The sequence below is a fragment of the Brachyistius frenatus genome, unplaced genomic scaffold (genome assembly GCF_029030835.1).
Source record: "Brachyistius frenatus isolate BFR_SWC_R1_liver_20210118 unplaced genomic scaffold, ASM2903083v1 Contig_6, whole genome shotgun sequence".
Lineage (NCBI taxonomy): Eukaryota > Metazoa > Chordata > Actinopteri > Embiotocidae > Brachyistius > Brachyistius frenatus.
In genome coordinates, this window is record NW_027210605.1 from 3,630,271 (window position 1) to 3,650,000 (window position 19,730).

Below are 19,730 nucleotides of genomic sequence, written 5' to 3' on the forward strand. Positions count from 1 at the left end.
TAAAAAAAAACTTGAATAAACACTATCAAAGCATGTCATGCTTATCCGTAAGCAGCAACAGGCTTACAGATGAAGAGGTTCAATAGCTCGCTTGTCAATAACACCAGTGACACTCATTTATTAAGTGCTAATGATGTTTAACAAAGCCTAATGAAATCCTCAGTGTGGTTACCGTTACAGTCAACACTTGTGTCTTCCCTCATATTTAGGGCCCGAGCACAGATGGTGCGAAAGCCCTATTGTTATTTAAGAACTTCTTCTGCGTTATTAGAGCTCGAGCACCGATGGGATGAAAAGTTATCAAAAGAATTTATTTTCTTCACCTGCTGACATGTTCAACTCTGGTGTTAGCACTGCCAATTAGCGTGCTAATTATTAACTAACAGTAAGCTAATATTTGAATTCATGATATGATACAGAGAAAAAAGTTAAACAGGAGTCTTACCGTCAGCTCGACAGTCCCCAGTGCCGCCGATGAAGTGAGGCTTGGCACTTGAATGCTGACAAATATAATGGGGTAAAAGTTAAATGATTTGCTTGGATAATAACTACTACCCTCCAAAATCCTTTTTTACAGTGCACATTTCAACAGTCAAATGAACCATTTCATTCATTCTACAACTAATATGTCTGCGACATCAAGGCCAGGAAACAACTGGTTACTAGTACTTACGTCCATTGGTAAAACACTCTATAATAACATTTGCACATTTTAATGTCTGCTTGCTTTTGTACACAATCTACCTGTAAGTGAATACTTTTCGCCAGCTACATCAAACAACCACAAGATGACACCATTGCTCAGATCTTTGGGTTCAGTTTGCACTCCTGTTAATGATCCGTGCTCCTCCTTACCATGTGCACAACTGAGTAGTGGTCTCTCTTTATCATCATTTGCTGAACCTAGAAGGCAATTTCATCAATAAAACCCAGAGACTGCGCATTAATGTAAAAGATGCTCTATATCTGTGATAAAAGAGTTTTCCTATATTTTTAAATGTGTATCCAAAACTATTTAAAGAGCTGTCTGTTAGATGATTTGACCACAGCCCATTGTCATTGAAAAGTACATTTCTTTTGTATATTGAATATCATAATTCTTATGTGAATGTATATTGTTATCATTGTTGTCATATACCTTATTACAACTGTGGTTAATTTGTCAAAATTAAATTAATTAAAATTAGCAGAAATAAAGACAAAACCATTAGTGCAAGAAAATCATACAAAACAGCAATAAATGGGTAAAAGAAAATAAATTATTTATACACAATTACAAAAAAAAACCCGACCAATGCGTGCGTATATACACTGCTCAAAAAAATAAAGGGAACACTTAAACAACACATCCTAGATCTCAGTGAATGAAATATTCCAGTTGAAAATCTTCATTCATTACAGAGTGGAATGTGTTGAGAACAAAATAACATAAGAATGATCAATGGAAATCAAAATCATTATCCCAAGGAGGTCTGGATTCAGAATCATACTCAAAATAAAAGTGGAAAAATCAGATCACAGGCTGATCCAACTTCTGTGGAAATTCCTCAAGACAAGTCTAAATGAGGCTCAGTAGTGTGCGTGGCCTCCACGTGCCTGTATGCACTCCCTACAACGCCTGGGCATGCTCCTGATGAGATGACGGATGTTCTCCTAAGGGATCTCCTCCCAGACCTGGATCAAAGCATCAGTCAACTCCTGGACAGTCTGTGGTGCGACGTGGCGTTGGTGGATGGAACGAGACATGATGTCCCAGATGTGCTGGATTGGATTCAGGTCTGGGGAACAGGCAGGCCAGTCCATAGCATCAATGCCTTCATCATGCAGGAACTGCTGACACACTCCAGCCACATGAGGCCGAGCATTGTCATGCATCAGAAGGAACCCAGGACCCACTGCACCGGCATATGGTCTTACAATGGGTCTGAGGATCTCATCCCGGTACCTAATGACAGTCAGGGTACCTCTGGCTAGCATATGGAGGGCCGTGCGGCCCTCCAAAGAAATGCCTCCCCAGACCATCGCTGACCCACCAACAAACCGGTCACGCTGGAGGATGTTGCAGGCAGCACAACGTTCTCCACGGCGTCTCTAGACTCTGTCATGTCTGTCACATGTGCTCAGTGTGAACCTGCTCTCATCCGTGAAGAGCACAGGGCGCCGATGGCGAAGCTGCCAATCTTGGTGTTCTCTGGCAAATGTCAATCGCCCTGCACGGTGTTGGGCTGTAAGCACAGGCCCCACTTGTGGACGTCGGGCCCTCATACCACCCTCATGGAGTCTGTTTCTGACAGTTTGAGCAGAAACATGCACATTAGTGGCCTGCTGGAGGTCATTTTGTAGGGCTCTGGCAGTGCTCCTCCTGTTCCTCCTTGCACAAAGGAGCAGATAGCGGTCCTGCTGCTGGGTTGTTGTCCTCCTACGGCCCCGTCCACGTCTCCTGGTGTACCGGCCTGTCTCCTGGTATCTCCTCCGTGCTCTTGACACTGTGCTGACAGACACAGCAAACCTTCTTGCCACAGCGTGCATTGATGGGCCATCCTGGATGAGCTGCACTACCTGAGCAACTTCTGTGGGTTGTAGACACCGCCTCATGCTACCTCTAGTGGTGAGGGCACTGGCAAGATGCAAAAGTGACCAAAAATCAGCCAGAAAGGATGAGGACAGAGAAATGGTCTGCGGTCACCACCTGCAGAACCGTTCCTTTATAGGGGTTGTCTTGCTAATTGCCTCATTTCCACCTGTTGTCTGTTCCATTTGCACAACAGCAGGTGGAATTGATTCACAATCAGTGTTGCTTCCTGACTGGACAGGTTGATTTCCCAGAAGTGTGATTGACTTGGAGTTACATTGTGTTGTTTAAGTGTTCCCTTTATTTTTTTTTAACAGTGTATATACGCACGCTTCCTTCAGTTTTATACTGTATGACTCATTTCATTAAATTCATTGCACTATGATCGTAATTTAATAGAATTTTTTTACCTGTGCACATTTTCCCGCAAATATTTTATATATTTTTACACTAGTGGAGTTTAAATAAAGCATTTAAAAAAGGGCATTATTTTTGTTGGATTTAACTACTTCTTCTAGTATTTCTCTCTGCATGCTCTAAAGAGCAAATTCAAGGTCTCATGGCCACAGCATGTGGATAATGAAGGATTTCTCCATAGTAATGCTACTGTTCCCTAACTGCCTGAGCTCCAGTAAGCAGCCTAAAAACTGCTTTTGTTCATCCAACGGTACTTTTATCCACACGTGAGGGAACAGAAAGAAAATCCTCTTGGCCTCCTCCGAGACTCTGCTGTGAACCCCTTCCGCTTAGTTTAGATTAGTAATTATTTCAGATATTTGGGATCCCTCAACATCTTTAAAGTCCTCGTCCATTAAGTCGGTGCTGCTTAGAGAAATTGTCAATGTGACTGATAGGAGGCTCACACAACGTAAATGCTTTAAGCTGACAATACTCTACAGTTATCCTTCTCTGACTATTGAAGCCACGTCTTTAATTCATTCAGTGTCTTGAGCTCCTCAGTTAAGGAAAGCATTACTGGGATTATACAGTTTACTGGCCAAGACAGGGATGGGACAAGAAGTGTTCAGATCTACTGCCTAAGTGAAAACAGAAATTGGAAGCGTTCATGAGAGGATTATGTAAGTTTATGTAATTTTTATTATGTCTGAAAAATGTGACAATTTTACCAGTTTGAGCCTGTTTTTTTTTTAAATGAAATCATTTGAGGAGTTGGAACTGCTAACAACTCAAAAATACTGTGTCTAAAATTTTACGGTGTGCCCAAAATAGGACATGTTTTGTAAGGGCACAAGCTAAAAAAAAAAATGACAGAGCGGTCGTGTTCCAAATTGTGTACTTATATATACTAACAGCAACTGTTTTGAGTGCATAAATGTGCACACTGAGAAATACGGAAATATGCAATGCACTACAAGTACCCGTATGATGTACTCAAAACTGGACCATTAAACGGACACTTTCCACACTCAACAGTTGGCATCTTGGCTACGTAGTGGAAAGAGAGGGTCCACCGATGTAAAGAATTTTTAATTTAAGGTGTCTGTGGAAGCTGCAGCTGTTGCAGAATAACCTATCTAAGTTTTTATTTTCACTAATTAACCATCATACTGGTGTTGGATAGAAGACATCAGTGTGTTTATGGTGTGTGTGAAACAGAGGGCACGAAAAATATATTAGTTTCTGGGTAACATAATCAAAGTCGGCAGGTATGTTGGCAGGTGATATACTCAAATGTTCCAGAAAGTGCAGAACGGCAGTATGCGTTAAGACAACACTGCCCCATCAAAATTGAAGTACTACTCAAATTAATATACGAACAAGTCAGAGTATTATGAGTGTACCAAGAGAAGTGTGCCATTTGGAACAGCCAACTAGTTTAATGTAAAGTATACTCTTTTGTCGACATCCCACCTGTTAATGCAATATGCCAGAAAAAATATGCATGCAGTGTAAATATTAGCTAAACACAGTTAAATGGCAGTGGTTATGTAACAAAATGGTCCCTGTGTGACTGACAGGAGATATTGACTGTTTTTAAGAAGTCACCATTCATCCTCTGCTCAGGACTTCATCCACCACTGGCTAAATGAGCAAAGTGCTTTTCTGCCGCCAATCAATCAAACTGTCAACTATATATATATATATATATATATATATATACACACCACAACAGGAGGAACACTTAAAAGAGTTAGAGGAATGCAAGTGGGTGGTATAAAGTGGGCCCTATGTTTATATCAGCCATAACAGGCTAACTCACATCTAAACACGACCTGCTGGTGAGTTTTGCTTTGTTTTATCTTAGTGTTGTATAGGACATAAGAACCACATACAGTACTGTTGAATAACATTTGAATTGACATTATGAGCTGAAGAAGTTGAAGAATTTGTTCATCTATCCATCAAGAAAATTTTAAACATTTATGTCTCAATGCATGAAAATCCCCAAAGCTTTAGCTGCGAGGTTTTGACCTGACAGTGATGAGAGACTCTTTCTATTAGACAGAGGAGAGGCCTGCAAAACAGTGTCATGTTTAGAAGAGTATTTAGTAAAAGCCAATAATGGAAACAGAAGGGAAAGCATCCATGTAGTTTCAGTTGCCTTCTTTATTCAAATGTAGTTTGCAAGTTCATTTGTCATTTCTTCTCTTTAAACAAAGCCATCAAATATAAACTTACCCTGAAGTGAAGTGAGTTTACTTTAAACCTTATCTGACCTCTTGTGCCGAGTGTTTTCTTTAGATGAACCATTATGAAAACAGTTTGGAGGATAAATAGAGGTCTTTGTTTATGGAGACAATTGGCCAGTTAATGACTTTTTGACTTCATAAGCAATGTTCCTTGTATTGTGTCACACTCAGAGGTTTTCTGAAAATGTCCTTTTTCACAGTGTAACATCTGTGCTCCCTAATATGCATCTTTCTAAAGATGCAGTATCTGCTGAGTCCTTCTCTTGCTGCTTGTTCTGTTCTCTCATCACAAAAACAACTGGAAAGTATTCAGATTCACATAATTAATTTTGTTCTCCGAAAAAAGAGAGAAAGAAATAGTTGAACACAATTAACAGAATTATTTTGTCACAGTATGAAAATTACAGATTTAAAATTGCATACATCTACTGCATACATCACTTTAAACGTCCACAGCAGCGTTGGTGGTGTCACGGTAAAAAGCAATGTGATCCATCTGCTATTCACGCCGTGTGTGTTGGTGCAAAGGAGCAAATTGTGCAGAGTCCAACACTGTGAAGTATAAATATACTTGATAACACGTAGGGAAACAGGTAACAAGTTTGCTTCAGCTCAGCTCATTTTTGGCATTTAGGTGGAGCATAAACATGGAATGAATGTATTATACACTATAATTGACTGTAGCTTTACACAGATGTAAGTGTTTATTAATATATTTGTCAACAACTGTAGCCCCTCTTGTCTGCACCAACGGTAAATAAATATTACTAGGATGGTGTATAAATAGATGACAAATGAAAACATAGTAAAATACAGCTGTAATAAAATCATATGTCTTCATAGAAGTTATAATTGTTGACAAATACTGTATGTTAATATTTAACACTTAATATGTCCTAATAACTACATTTTAGTGTGCTATTACCCATTTATTGTTTATATAAGGCTTATAAAATAATGTGTTACCAAAAAGGTTCAGTGTAGCAGAATATATACTCACAACAGATCTGTCTGTAGTCTGGTTTCCATCTGAACATAGCACAAATTTTAATAGACTTTCCAGAGAATGCAAATGAATGTGTTTCCATCCACTACTGTTATGTAAATATATGGAGTTCAACACATCAAGATAAGGGCTTAATGATGTTAATTCTCCAACTGGGTGCCATTAAAACCACTGCAGAGGAAGAGGGTGTAGGAAAATGACGTAATTAAAGAGCACCAGTCAAACAACAGTGTAGACAAAAACAGATGGGAAGGTGGTAATTATGTTTGGTTCATGTAAATTAATATGTTAGAATTTTTTTTTAAATCGGACCCCCCCATCGTCCTCTCATATGCTTCATATTCTTTTTATATAATGATTTATCTACTGCAATAACCTGGTTTCTGCAATTTTCTGTATTTTTTTTTTAATCAGCATTATCACAAAGGTTTCTTATCTGCAAAAACAAAAGGCCAAAAAAGGTGGTGAAAAAACACTTTTTGTCTTTTGACTCACTAATGCATGGATTCAAATCTCTGTTATCATACTTTGCCACTTTAGCAGATTATTAGAGAATTCAGACACAGATTTTCAAGGCTCATCTGAACAGAAACCTGCAAAATCTACAAAGAGTATCTGTTGTGCAGGACAGGTCAGAAGGAGTCTATTAATCACATTATTCTGCCACATTCAGGTCTCATTTCTGCAAAGTGCCGGATACGACGTCGCCTTTAAGTGTCATTCTCTGTCCTGGTTCGCATCCAGTATACAGCTAAACTGTCAAAGGCTACCAGAGTTTAATTTAGCATTCTATAAAGGAAAATATGCCGAGAGACGGGACTTAAGCTTGACAGTGCAATCCTCAGGGGAATCTGTGTACTTGAGATGCAACCTTTCCAGAGTTCATTAAGTCTTTTCAAGATGGCAGGCACTGATTATTACTGAAAAGTGAACTGAAGAACTGGCATTAAATCCTTTCTTCACCATACTGATGTCTGTATCAGTTCTTTAACTTATATTAGCATTTCCTTTGGTCCTTCTCTGTCATCACAAACACTGTCTGCCTCAGCTTTCAATGGCTCCAGGTCCTCTTCAGAGCTGCAAGCACTCTGCTGCATGCCCCGGGAGAAAATCCTGCGACGTGACTGGGCGCTGAGATCCAGCAGATCAAAGGAATCAGAGGAGAAGAGGCTATCCTCGCTCATCACACTAGAGGGGCGGCTGCGGCGACCCTCGGCGTCCCCTGTGGCCTGGAGGAGCCGCTGCAGAGCCTCAGGGAATATCGCAGGGCCTGAAGAGGGAGATGAGTGGTGGCTGTCGGGAAGATCCAGACTGCGAGAGAACTTGCCGTTCCGTTTCAGAATACCTTTCCGTCTTCTTACAGCCTCTGTGCGCATGGTGGGACTATTCTCTGCTGCTGGGAGACATGTGTGCTGTTTGTGGGAGCATGACTCGCCGGCATCACTCTCTTTAACTCCCACTCCAGAGCCCCTTCTTTCTGAGAATGAGCCAAAGCCCGACTCCCCACCATACAAGTTCTTCAGTATCCCCTTCTTGGGCATTTTGGATGAAGGCTGACTGAATGTAGAGGGAGTTGGAAGGCTGTTGGACAAGATATCAACATGGCCAAGTGTATGTGTCCGATACGGCTGGGGAACAGTGTTATATAGTTGGGAGGGAGAGTTCTCCTTTGGGGGGCTGTGAAACACTGAATCTAAACTCCTCTGATGTTTTAGAATTCCTTTGGGTTTCTTTCTGTCAACGATGGGAGTGGAGGAAATCCCAGTGGAAGAAGTCGCTGCTGCACAAACACCACCACAAGCTCCCAGTGCAGTCTGGGGAATTGCATTCTCCTTGCGCGACTTCCTGAGGCTCGCCATTCCTCCGAGTACCCTTACTCCTCCTCCACAATCGTTCTTTAGTGGTAAGCTGAAGTAAAAGGGGTTAGGAGCGAGCTGAGGAGGACAGGAGGAGTCTGACGACAGGCACCCCGGGTCAACAGTCATATTGCCAGCAGCGGCGACCCGATTCTGCCAGTCGATGTAGCGAGCCAGAAGGGGGGAAGGACATTCTTGGTGTGGAGATGAAGGGCAGTCACACACACTCTCTTCATAACCCCAGTTCACCCACCAGTGGTTGGCCACGTCCTCTATTGTGGCCCTCTCGTCTGCACGCACTGTCAACAACCAGTCAATAAGAGCACAGGCATCTAGAGGGAAAAGAGTCACCAGTTATTTATAGCAGACGAACAGACAAACACAATGTAGTTCACACTCCAAGAAAAACAGACCGAGCGATCCAAATAGTGAATAGAAATGCAAACATAATGTTGACGTCGCGAAGGTTTACCTGAGGGGGGGTTGGGTCTGCGATAGCGACCCTGGCTGATCTGCTCTGTGAGCTTGGTGTGGATGACTCCATCAAATGGCATGCTGCTGTACACCAGGGCATACAACAACACCCCCAGTGCCCAGCAGTCCACCTGGAACACATAGACACACACAATGATGGACATACTGTGGTGCATGTGTTTTTGTTTTCTTTTTAAAACATTAAGCTTTATAAAGTCCAATTAAATTTTTTAAAATTTAACCATAACTCAGGTAATGTGGTTTCTCAGTGCTTTAAATATACATGAATCCAAACATTAATTTGAGGGTGGATCAATTAGTTCTGAGATTGCTCCTGTTGTGGGAACTATCTGAAGGACCATGACATGTGCGGAACAGGAGGAAAGTGATGAATGTAATTAAGTAATGAATTTCTGTGTGCTGGTTTGTGGGCACAAGCTCACAGGAATTTCTATGTGGACATGACTAGAGGCTGCACATCAAATTTTGTGTCAAATTCTGGAAATGTGCAGCAGAGACCCTGAAAATGCTTCAGCAAGCCTACGACAATAAAACAATGATCATGGAGACGTGTTTTGAGTTACATTTTCGTTTCTGAGGGGCAGACTGTTTGCATCCAAAACCGAAAAAGGGGCATCAGGTGGATTTGTTTGGCATTTGCTGGACTGTGCAACATGAGTTTGTCCCAGAGGTTCCGACTGTCAACACAGAGTTCAACTGTGACATTCAGAGGTGTCTAAGGCACGGTGCAAATGACCTGAACTGAACTGTGGCGCAATGGCACTTAAGCTCTCCAACATGAAAATGTGCCCGCCAGTTTCTCGCCCCCAACAACACAAACGTCGCTCCCCATTTGCTGGATTTGACTCCCTGCAACTTCTTTCTATTTCCCCAATAATTTGTCACAAAATTTGATGTGTGGTATCTGCTCAAGGTTCACGTGCTTATAACATCGCAGATGCACCCAGACCACTGCTCACAAAAGCATGTGTAACTTGGGTGCTGATTTTGCACAAGCGACAAAATTGATAACACTCACTCATTAGGGTTACATATTCCTCCTGCTCTGTGCATCTGTTGCACGCAACAGGAGCAGTCTCGGAACTTATTGATCCACCGTCGTATTATATTAGTATACCAGAAATTTAGCATAGCACTAAAAAAAACAGTGTTCAATTCATGATGGACAGTTTAAAAAAAAAACAACTCTGAACCAGGGATATCATCTTTTGGATTTCAAACAATCTTCTTTGTTGCCAAAACCTGTTGCCTACATCACCCACAATGCACTAGACTATCACCTGTTCAGTCAGAGTTTTGGGTGTGTTGCACCAATTGCACCTAATATCATCCCCTTTTTAAACCAAAACCAACCAGATGTGGTGACAGTAACAGGTGATGTAATGTCAGTTTACCAATAACAGTATTTAATTCTTTAGCACATTTTGAAGAATAAAATGAATGTATTTGTACTTTTCTCAGTGCAACCTAATATGTGTATTAAAACAGTTTGTCAAGCCAGTGTGCCGACCCACCTCTGGCCCCTGGTATGGCAGCCCTTTCACTATCTCTGGGGCAGCATAGAGTGGACTTCCACAGTAGGTCTGAAGCAGAGTGCCCCTCTGGAAATGATTTGAAAGGCCGAAGTCAGCCAGCTGCAGAGAAACAGAGAACAAGAAATGACACGATTAGAATTATTTGTATTCCTTCCTACTACTGATGCTACTATTTCTACACCAACACATATTCCAGGAGAACGATAGTGTATCTCCTGAGCCTGTTTATTCACTGAATTAAAAGACAATGAGTCAATTAATATCTTAAATGGCGAAGATAGGTGATGCACCTGCACATGGCACGAAAAAGCAGGAAATATATATTTAACAGAACCTTGAAACTTTATAAAATATAGAATATGACAAATTGCGACCAGTATTTCTAAAAAATATTTGCATCATCCTTAAAACTTTTACATCTGTTAGAACATATATATTTCATGTATGACATGACACTGAGTCTCAGATGTAGATGACATTACTACCAGCTGTCACTACATTGGACACGAGTGTCCAAAGCAGAACGCTTAAACTTCATAACACAATAGGCTGCTTAGTTAACACTGAACCCTTCATAAATTCCATTCACTTGTTCAGTTCAGTTTTCCTCATGCAATCCAGATTCCTTTCCACTGAATATGTAACTGCATTCTTTCAGTCATACTGCAAAAACACAATAACTCAAAGCTATTCCTATTAAAGAAGCCAAAAATAGGTATGCTGAACTTTTGCCAATGTAAGTGTGAGTGAGGAAAGAAGAGGGGGCCAAAAACATCAGGCTGCTTACGCTCACGTAACGGAACAATCACTCACTCGAGGTTGTGAGAGCCATACACAGACATGCTGTGCCTCCTCTCTATCTAAAGAGACTATTAACATGCACACTATCCCACTATCAGCCCCTCTGGTGTTAAAAATATTCAACATGACAGCTTTATTTCCATGGTACAGAGGTACAAAAACAAGCGCGCATGTACAGAAGATGACACTGTTTATACAAGCCAGCTCTGTTATTATACACGCAGTGGCAATAATAACTGGAATCCTTCCACACGACATATTCTTCCTTTAACTGTACAGGTGCCTGGAAATTACATGTTCTATTGTGAGAAGTCACTGTCTGCGCAGACTAGGTTATTGGCTTTTCCAAATTTCCAGCTGCTTTTTCAGGTTTTGGGGATAATATTGTATAAAGAAAGCAAAGTTTTGTTTGTCTGTGGAAAAATATATATTCACACTGCCCTGTCCATTGCAAGAATTAACCAGCTGATTCAGTCTGGCAAAATGTGTTCAGTAGCTGTGTTTTAATCAGGGATTCACCGATGTACTGATAGGTTATTGACTTTACATGTATGGTTGGCTGATTTGTCGACAAACTATAAGTCCACATGAGCATAAATATTAAGCAAAAATATATATTTCAGTATAGCTATGAGAGAAAAAAACAATATTTTCAAGCTGCACGTGTCCACTGTGTAAACATCTCTGTCCAGTAAATCGAGACATTTTTCACCACCTAGGCTACAAAATGTATGTTTAGTTGTACATAAAAGTGGACATAGCTACCGGTCTAAAAAATGAGGCAAATGCAAAAGTGCCTTAAACTGCAATACCACTGAGGGCCACTAGAGGTTGGCCCCAAAAAGGCTCTGGCTCCAATGACTCTCATTCAACTTCTCTTATGAAATACAAAGTCTATACATTTTTCCCACTAGCTAATATGGTGTCATTCGCTAAAGTTACTCATTCTTATTAGTTTTCTGGTGGTCCATCTGAAAATAATCCTGTCATTGATTAGATATTAGGCCTCAAAAAGTGACATTTTTGGAGACATGTCTGTTTGATTGACATGCCTGAGGTAAAATCAGATTTATTGCTGTAGGTGAGTGGGGCGCAGTGTCCTCGGGTTCTCAATCCGGTCAAGTCCGATCCACCGCTCGCTCCCCCCTAGCTCATCCAAAAACAGCAAGATGGCAATGGCCAAAGTTGAGGTTTCATAACGCCAATTTACAAACCAATGGGTGACGTCACTGTTGGTTGCTGCTTGTATTGAGTTATATTAAAACATTATGTTTGGAAGATGTTGGTGTCTAATAATGGTTGAAGTATGTTCATTAAGGGAATACTTTCAAAATGCTCAATTCAGTCAACAGAAAAACAAGTCATCTGTGCTCCCTCTGTCTACACATGCCATTGAGCAGTGACAGTATTGTGCAGATACAACATGTGTTTTACACTGAGCCCTGCCAGCAGATGCAGGAAAGGCTGTCATAATGATTCTGTGGTGATTAGGTTGGCATTGAATTAAGAGCTGCTCAGAGGTCCGCACACAGTGTTTTGTTTTGACAGGCAGACAGAACATACATATATTTAAACCTTCTGAGTGGCGCGAATGCCAAGTTTTCCGCTGGATTCCCTGCATTCCCCTTTTGCCACGCACAGCTGCCATATAAGGAGAGGAAAATCCAAAAAAGGCAAAAAATATCCCCTGGGTTCTTTTTTAAGACCTTATGTTTGTTCAGGTTCAGTCTGCATGCTGTAACAACGCATTAAAATGACTGTGGGCAGAAAGTGCTCCAGTGTACCTTCTGACTTTTTGGGGATTTAATTATAACTTTATTGCAGCATGCTAAATGCAGCAAGAGGGCAAAACAATTGCTCCTTAAATGTATCAGCCAATGTGTCATAAGGATGTATGCCCTGTTCAAAAACAAAAGTGAAATCAGGTGTTAGATAAATATTGTTGATAATTATAAGAACCCATGATGTATTTAAATCTCAGGCCAGCAATGCTTTTGTTTGAGACATATCTATTTTTAATACAAAAATACATATTTTGTTTTGGAAGAAAACTAAATTTTTTTTTCCCACAGCATGTCTGATTATGGCTGTTTTTTTTGCTATTGAGATATAACAGCTCAGTTTGAGTATGTTGGATCGATCCTACCTTTACGTTAAAATCTTGATCTAGAAGGATGTTCTCCAGTTTGAGGTCTCGATGCACAACGCCGTTCTGCAGGAGAGCAGAGACACACATGAGGTCCACGTTTGGAGAGCCCAGAGAAAGGTTATCAGATGAATTGCTGTCAGGCATGAGGAATGCTTTGTTTGGGTGAATTCATGTGATGATGATTTGATCCTCTGATGACATTCAGCACCTGAGTGCCGATGAGAGGCTGACAGCTGTGTAGCCTGGGGAGGAAGAGTCAGAGTACACTTAAGATCCAATGAGAGGAAAAGTATGTTAAAGTGTTTCACTGATATTTAGTATAGTAGGTAGTTATTCATAAGAAGAGACTCAGCCACAATAGATAAGTGTGGCCTCCCAGGAAGCTGTGGGACAGAGACAGACTTCAAACATTGCTGACAGTTGATCTAAAAAAGCCTCCTATCTCTCATCAATTACATCCTCTTCAGAGAACCTTTGTGGAGGAAATGACGCATGAGCTTTGACAAAGTTTTATGTATGTGTGTAAGTCTGTGTGTGCATTTGCTTGTGTGTATAAGCACAGCAGAGACACAGTTGAAAGAATTTAGGTTATTATTTTTGCTATTTTTAAAATGACTATGAACTGATTTGGAAACTGTTTAAAAAAAAAAGCACTAAATGAGAATTATTTTCATTCTTCTCTTTTCTTCTTCTTCTTTGCTGATCTTTCCATGGCTATGTGCCCTGCATACCTCTGAGGCACATTCAATAATTCATTGCTGCCGAAACATTCATGTCTATTTTGGGACAATGTTCAAGGGCACGGTGAGCAGAAAATCCACCTCCCTGCACACTACAAAGCTACAGGATCTGAATGATAATCTCAGAGTTTAATGTGAGGGATTCACAAAGAACTCGAACTGCTAAAATAAGAATGATAGGAAAACAAAAACCTTTCTGTCATATCCAGCTCAGCTGACTGTCGGGCACACAACCTCACCTCTACTGTCATGCACTTCTGTATTAATAGGATTTATATTTTTCCTTGATAACTCCTGTTTTCTGGCACAGCTATTGATTTCATGTACACAACAATAATAACAAAGAGCACAGAAGAATTAGTTTCTTTGCCAAGGCTTACGGTAATGTGAAAGGAGGAAGGAAGCTCATTTAATCAACGTATTTGTTAAATGTGTCAATGTGTGACTGTAAAGAACCCTCAAGGCTTAATGCGCTCTTAACCTAGAGACGTCTGAAAACTCAAGTCAAGTTTTTCTGCAGTATTAGGATTAGGATTTAGTGGAATTAGTGGCACAGTATTTGCTTATGCACGGTTAAATACTGCAGCATACAATTCAGCACGTGCCTACATGTGCTTCCCTCATTTATACCGAGTTCCTTCCGGTGGAGCATTTCCGGTGGAGAACCAGCATTAACAGTGTGTGTGTGTGTGTGTGTGTGTGTGTGTGTGTGTGTGTGTGTGTGTGTGTGTGTGTGTGTGTGTGTGTGTGTGTGTGTGTGTGTGTGTGTGTGTGTGTGTGTGTGTGTGTGTGTGCAAACCTTGTGGCAGTAGTGAACAGCAGATGTGATTTGTCTGAAGATGCTTCTGGCTTCTGTTTCTGGCAGTCGCCTCCTCTCCTGTATGTAATCGTACAGCTCTCCTCTGCTGGCGTACTCCATCACTATCACAATCTTATCCCGGCTCTCAAACACTGTCAACACACAGGGCATAGGGAACATTTGCAGTATGTACAGATTATACACATCTGTTAATATTTATATTAGAGAATATTGAATTTTGTATTGTTACTGAATTTCTGTCTGTATTTCTCCTGCTGTAAACTGTGAACTCAAATTCTAATTAAATTTCAAATCACTTCATACTTTTTTCTCCAATTTAAACCTAAAAGTTAGTTGACAGTAACTTGGGCAACTTTCATGAAGTACGATTATTACCCGATTAGGATCTACTGACAAAATGACTCAAGTAAGTAAAGCGACAAGTGTGTCTGAGCGCTGTACTTTTTAGCAAATAGCATGTGTTGGAGATTATTTTCTGCCACGGAATTGGTGCCCTTTTGGTAGTTCAGATGGCATCAACGCACAACGAATAGTGACGGAAAATGCCATTCGATGGAACGCTGTGGATCACTGATTGTGTTTTTTAGACAACAGTGCAGGTTTTTAGCACAGAGTAGGAAACTATTCAGGATTTAAACACTTAGGGAAGTCTTAGTTGGATCAAGTCATTGTGAGTCAAGCCTTTGCTGGTTTTGGTCTTAAAATGGGATTTGTGAGTGCTGCCAGCATTATCCCTTATCCCTGGCCATTATTGAGCAACACTCCTGTACCTGCTTCTGTGTGTTGGGGGGATGTGACTTCATAGGAGTTAAATGTCCATCTTCTAATATCTATCTGGAAACTACGTATGGATTCATTGTGATATTTATGACTTGTGTGTGATTGTGTGTATTCGCAGTCTTACCCTCATGGAAGCGTATGATGTTGGAGTGCCTGAGTGAGGAGGTGATCTCGATCTCTCTTTGGATGTGAATTCTGTCCAGGTCATCAGTGATGCGTTCCTTGCGGATCGACTTGATCGCCACCTGAGAAGGAAGAAACACAGTTGCGTAAGTTTTCCCAAATCACACATTTTTAGATTGATCTACTGGTTATTACTAAGTGTGGATGGTTACTAACTTTAAAAATAATTAAAGATAAATAATTGCTCGTATATCCTAAGGAGCTCATCTTCCACAGCAAGAAAACAGCATTTGGTCCTCAAGGGTTAGTTTATACCATGGTGATACTTTGTACAACAATTGTTTTTGCCCCTTTTTCCAGAAGATATTGTACCAGTAGACACTGAATTCTGAGCAAACCCACCAGTGAAGTTATTTTTTGCTTTACTTCACTTAAAAAAAAAAATATTTGAAAAAAACGATAAATACTAATGAATAAGCACACCTCATATATCAGCTGCAAAGTCCTACATGGAAACATAAAGACATACATACATACTGTATAGACACACATACACAAATAAAATGTCTGGGTATTAGAGGTGATTATCTGGGTTTTATAGGCTGAATGGTGAGAGCAGGTCTGCGGTGATGTGAGCACGCACAGAGGCAGAAGGCTGACAGATGCACTGTTCACACTCTGCTTCTTTAATCCCAGGCACTCAATGTACCCCGATGTAACCCCCAACCCCTGAACACACACACACACACACACACACACACACACACACACACACACACACACACACACACACACACACACACACACACACACACACACACACACACACACACACACACCAAAACAGACACCCCAATGTGAGCCCTCTAAACCTCTTTGGATAGAGCAGCTCTCACCAAAATGGCACCATACAAGGACAAGACAAAAGCAGGCAAACAAACAGACATCAGGGCGTTCCAAATACTTTAGACCAAAATACATGGTGGACAACAAAAGACTGAGAGGTGTGGTATAATGACACGGTGAGGCTGCGGGACAAATTCTTTATGGGCTGGCATCCAAACATAGGACTGATCATACTGCTGTATATTCTTGTCAACCCTTACAGTGTCCCTATGGGTGAACTGGCCTCTTCCCTGGGTCACAACTCCAGCATTCTCAGCTGCTGGAAAAACATCTATGAGACATTGGAAGACAGAATTCACACGCCCCATCAACCGCAATAGTTATGCAAAACAACACAACACACTCCGGGGAACTCCTGGGACTGACCTGACCTTCTATAGCTGATTGGATGCTGTCCAGTGAAGGAAAATGTTCAGGTTTTTATTTTTAAGTTTCTATATTCTTTCTAATCAAATGCTCAGCATAAATGGAGGTGTTTTCTCACATCACCAGACGCTCCAAGCAGATGTGGCCTCTCCTTTAGGCCAGAGGAACTGGGTGCTGGGCAAGAGTTTGAGCCACACATATTCAGTAGTTGTCAGCTGAATGTCCAATGATCGGGTGTAATTAACATGCTCGTGACGTTTTTCTGACCCAAATATCTGAAGCAATGTGAGGAATGGAAGGGGAGAATATGAAGAAAGCTGCAGGGATGAGGACGGATCATGTAGGGGGTAGCTAACAGAAAAGATTAAAGGAATGGATTAAGTATGCCACAGTATGTGGACTTGTGTTTTACTGTCACTCCCAAGACTTGGCATTAATGACTGACCAGCAGAGCACAGAGAAGAGAGGAACATTCTGGGCATTGTTCACCCTTCAGGGCAATAAGAGCATTTTTGAAGGGGCACGTGTGTGTGGAGTAAGTTTGGCTATGAGTATGTCTGTATGATCTCACCCTTGTGCATGCAAATTAGCTGCATATGCGTCACGCATAAGTCTGACTTCCAAAGTATCCTTCTCACTAACAATGTCTCATTGTTCATCCAAATAATGTGCTGCATGTGAAATATCAGCCTAAAACCTGTAACTCAAACCATGAGGGAACAGAAGTAGCTATGTGTGTGAGTCATGCAGACATAATCAGATATTCTTTTACATTATTAGAGAACATGTGAAGTGTGGTGCATATTTTAATGGTACAGTCAATACAGATGTACACTACGTATGAAGAGATGCACAGCCATATTCCAGTAAGGGTTCGTTTAAACCACACAAAGAGGAAGACATACTTTCCCCTCTTTCTTTTTCCTCTCCTTCATATTCATTGCTTTACCTTGCGCTCTGGTTGTGTCGTGACATCGCCGCTCCCCCACTGCAAAAATCTTTAGACTGCTGACTTACTGCAGGTGTTTTCTTAGGGAGTGTGTGTGTGAAGTCATAATGGGTGTTGGGGGGTGCACTGCCTGGCCCAGTTTTCTTGCACACACATACAAACATGCACACATGCATCCCAAGAGCCTGATCATCACTAAAGGTCGTTGTAGCATCTGTGAAAGATTTATCAGTAGGATTATACAGGCTCCTTGCCAAATACATCCTTGACCTCACCATTGAGTTACACACAGAGAGCCTTAAGCTGCCGCTTTTCATAACCAGGAACTACAGAACTGTGTTGTATATTAATGATGGGGGATTGGACCAAGAAAAATAGCCAGACAAAAACAAAATTTTGACCTTTTAAGTTCATCTTGCGAACAGTGCTGTTGTCACGCCTAAACCGCACTCCTAGCTGCTGGTAGGGCCTCAAAGGATGCTGATTGAACACAAATGCCAAACTTGACACCTGACCAGATGGATTCCTGATCAACTTAATCCAGCTGCCTCACAAAATTACTACATATACCACTGTAAAACCCATTCCATGTTCCTATGTAACTAGTAAGCTTTAAGGGGCCAGCATATACGCCATCAGAAGTGCTTGTTTCCTCCACTCTCTCCTCACAAACACCTTTCCAATGCCTGGTTTAAGGAGTCTATCTTTCTGAAACTGAGGGCCACAGATTTAAATTATTTCTTTGTAAATTTTGGAATGACCCTTTCTATCACTTTTTCTATGAAGTACAACTCTCAACATTATCATTATCTCAACATTTAAACAATACTGCATTTCTACTGCACGGCTGGATTTTCTGATGTGGTCTCACCATACATGTTGTGAACCACTTCTCTCATGTAACCCATGCATTAGAGCTGTTAGGGAGCCAGATTGTGTTAGCTTGGTACAGAGCCAGGCTAAGGCCTTTCCCCTTCAGCTGCTTTTTCCAGTTTCATAAACAGAAGGGTATCAAAATTCACGTTTAAAACAAGACAGCAAATGAGTTAATTTCCCAGATTACAATTTATCTAAGCGGACACTGATGACACATCTAGTGTTGGTTTGTGTTTTAAGAAAGTGAAAGAAACAAGTATCTGCTACCAGGTTGCATCAGGTGCACTGTTCTTTATTTCCCAATGAAGAGGTAGAATTTAAAAGCTGCACATATCTGATGAAATTATGTAGCTTGACTCTTCATTGCACCAAATTTTTTTTTTTTTTTAATGTTATTTTTCTGACATGGTTAAACTTTTAAGACGAATGGGGCTCCTAGCTAGAGACCTACAAAACAGATTAGTGAACCAGCATAACCAGGACCTGGTATTCATCATCCTTTCCTTCCATGTCATCCTATGCATTAGTTAAATTAAGCGACACAGAACAAGTACTCAGATATTTTACAGGGACAATCTCAGCTCTTTTTTTTTTTTCTAAAACCACTGAGTCCTCTTCCTTCTCTTCTTCCCTTAAAACCACCTTCTCCTCTGTCTCCTCCCCACAGTCAAACTACAGCCCCCTATTCTTGTTTCCAAAAATAATGTCCGTTTTGTTTCAAAGAATCCTTGGTATGTGCTGGCTAATGGCTCAAAGAATTCAGCATCCCCCCCCCCCTGTCCTACCAAACCAGCTCACCCTACACACAAGCACACACATACTCACACACTACATATCTACATATCTGTTCTCGTTTCTCTGTATACTCTTCCATCAATCTCTTACCTGTCCCCTGTTGTTCACTTCCTGTCTCTGCCATATTTTTTCCTCACAAATGTAGGTCTTAGACAGAGCAAGCAGCCAGACAAACCGTGAAAGTCTCCACTATCAGATTGCAAAAAAGATTATCCATATTACTGTGTGTTTGTTTGTTAAAAAAAAAACAGAGGGGGAATTTGAGGCTGATATGGCCTTGGTCTCTTTTATACACAGATCACCACAGAGT

General features: G+C 41.0%; 1 protein-coding gene across 1 annotated transcript in view; it reads right to left on the reverse strand.

The window, feature by feature from the left end:
* Positions 1–5,130: 5,130 nt before the first annotated feature.
* The window catches only part of LOC138636944 (NUAK family SNF1-like kinase 1), a 16,021-nt gene continuing 1,421 nt past the window's right edge, over positions 5,131–19,730 (reverse strand). Inside the window, exons 2-7 of the mRNA XM_069725328.1 lie at positions 15,530–15,650; positions 14,605–14,756; positions 13,063–13,128; positions 10,095–10,214; positions 8,558–8,690; positions 5,131–8,417 (exon numbers count right to left, since the gene is read on the reverse strand). Of these exons, the coding sequence (XP_069581429.1) occupies positions 7,222–8,417; positions 8,558–8,690; positions 10,095–10,214; positions 13,063–13,128; positions 14,605–14,756; positions 15,530–15,650 (1,788 nt within the window). The 3' untranslated portion in view covers positions 5,131–7,221. The remainder of the gene's footprint in view (positions 8,418–8,557; positions 8,691–10,094; positions 10,215–13,062; positions 13,129–14,604; positions 14,757–15,529; positions 15,651–19,730) is intronic.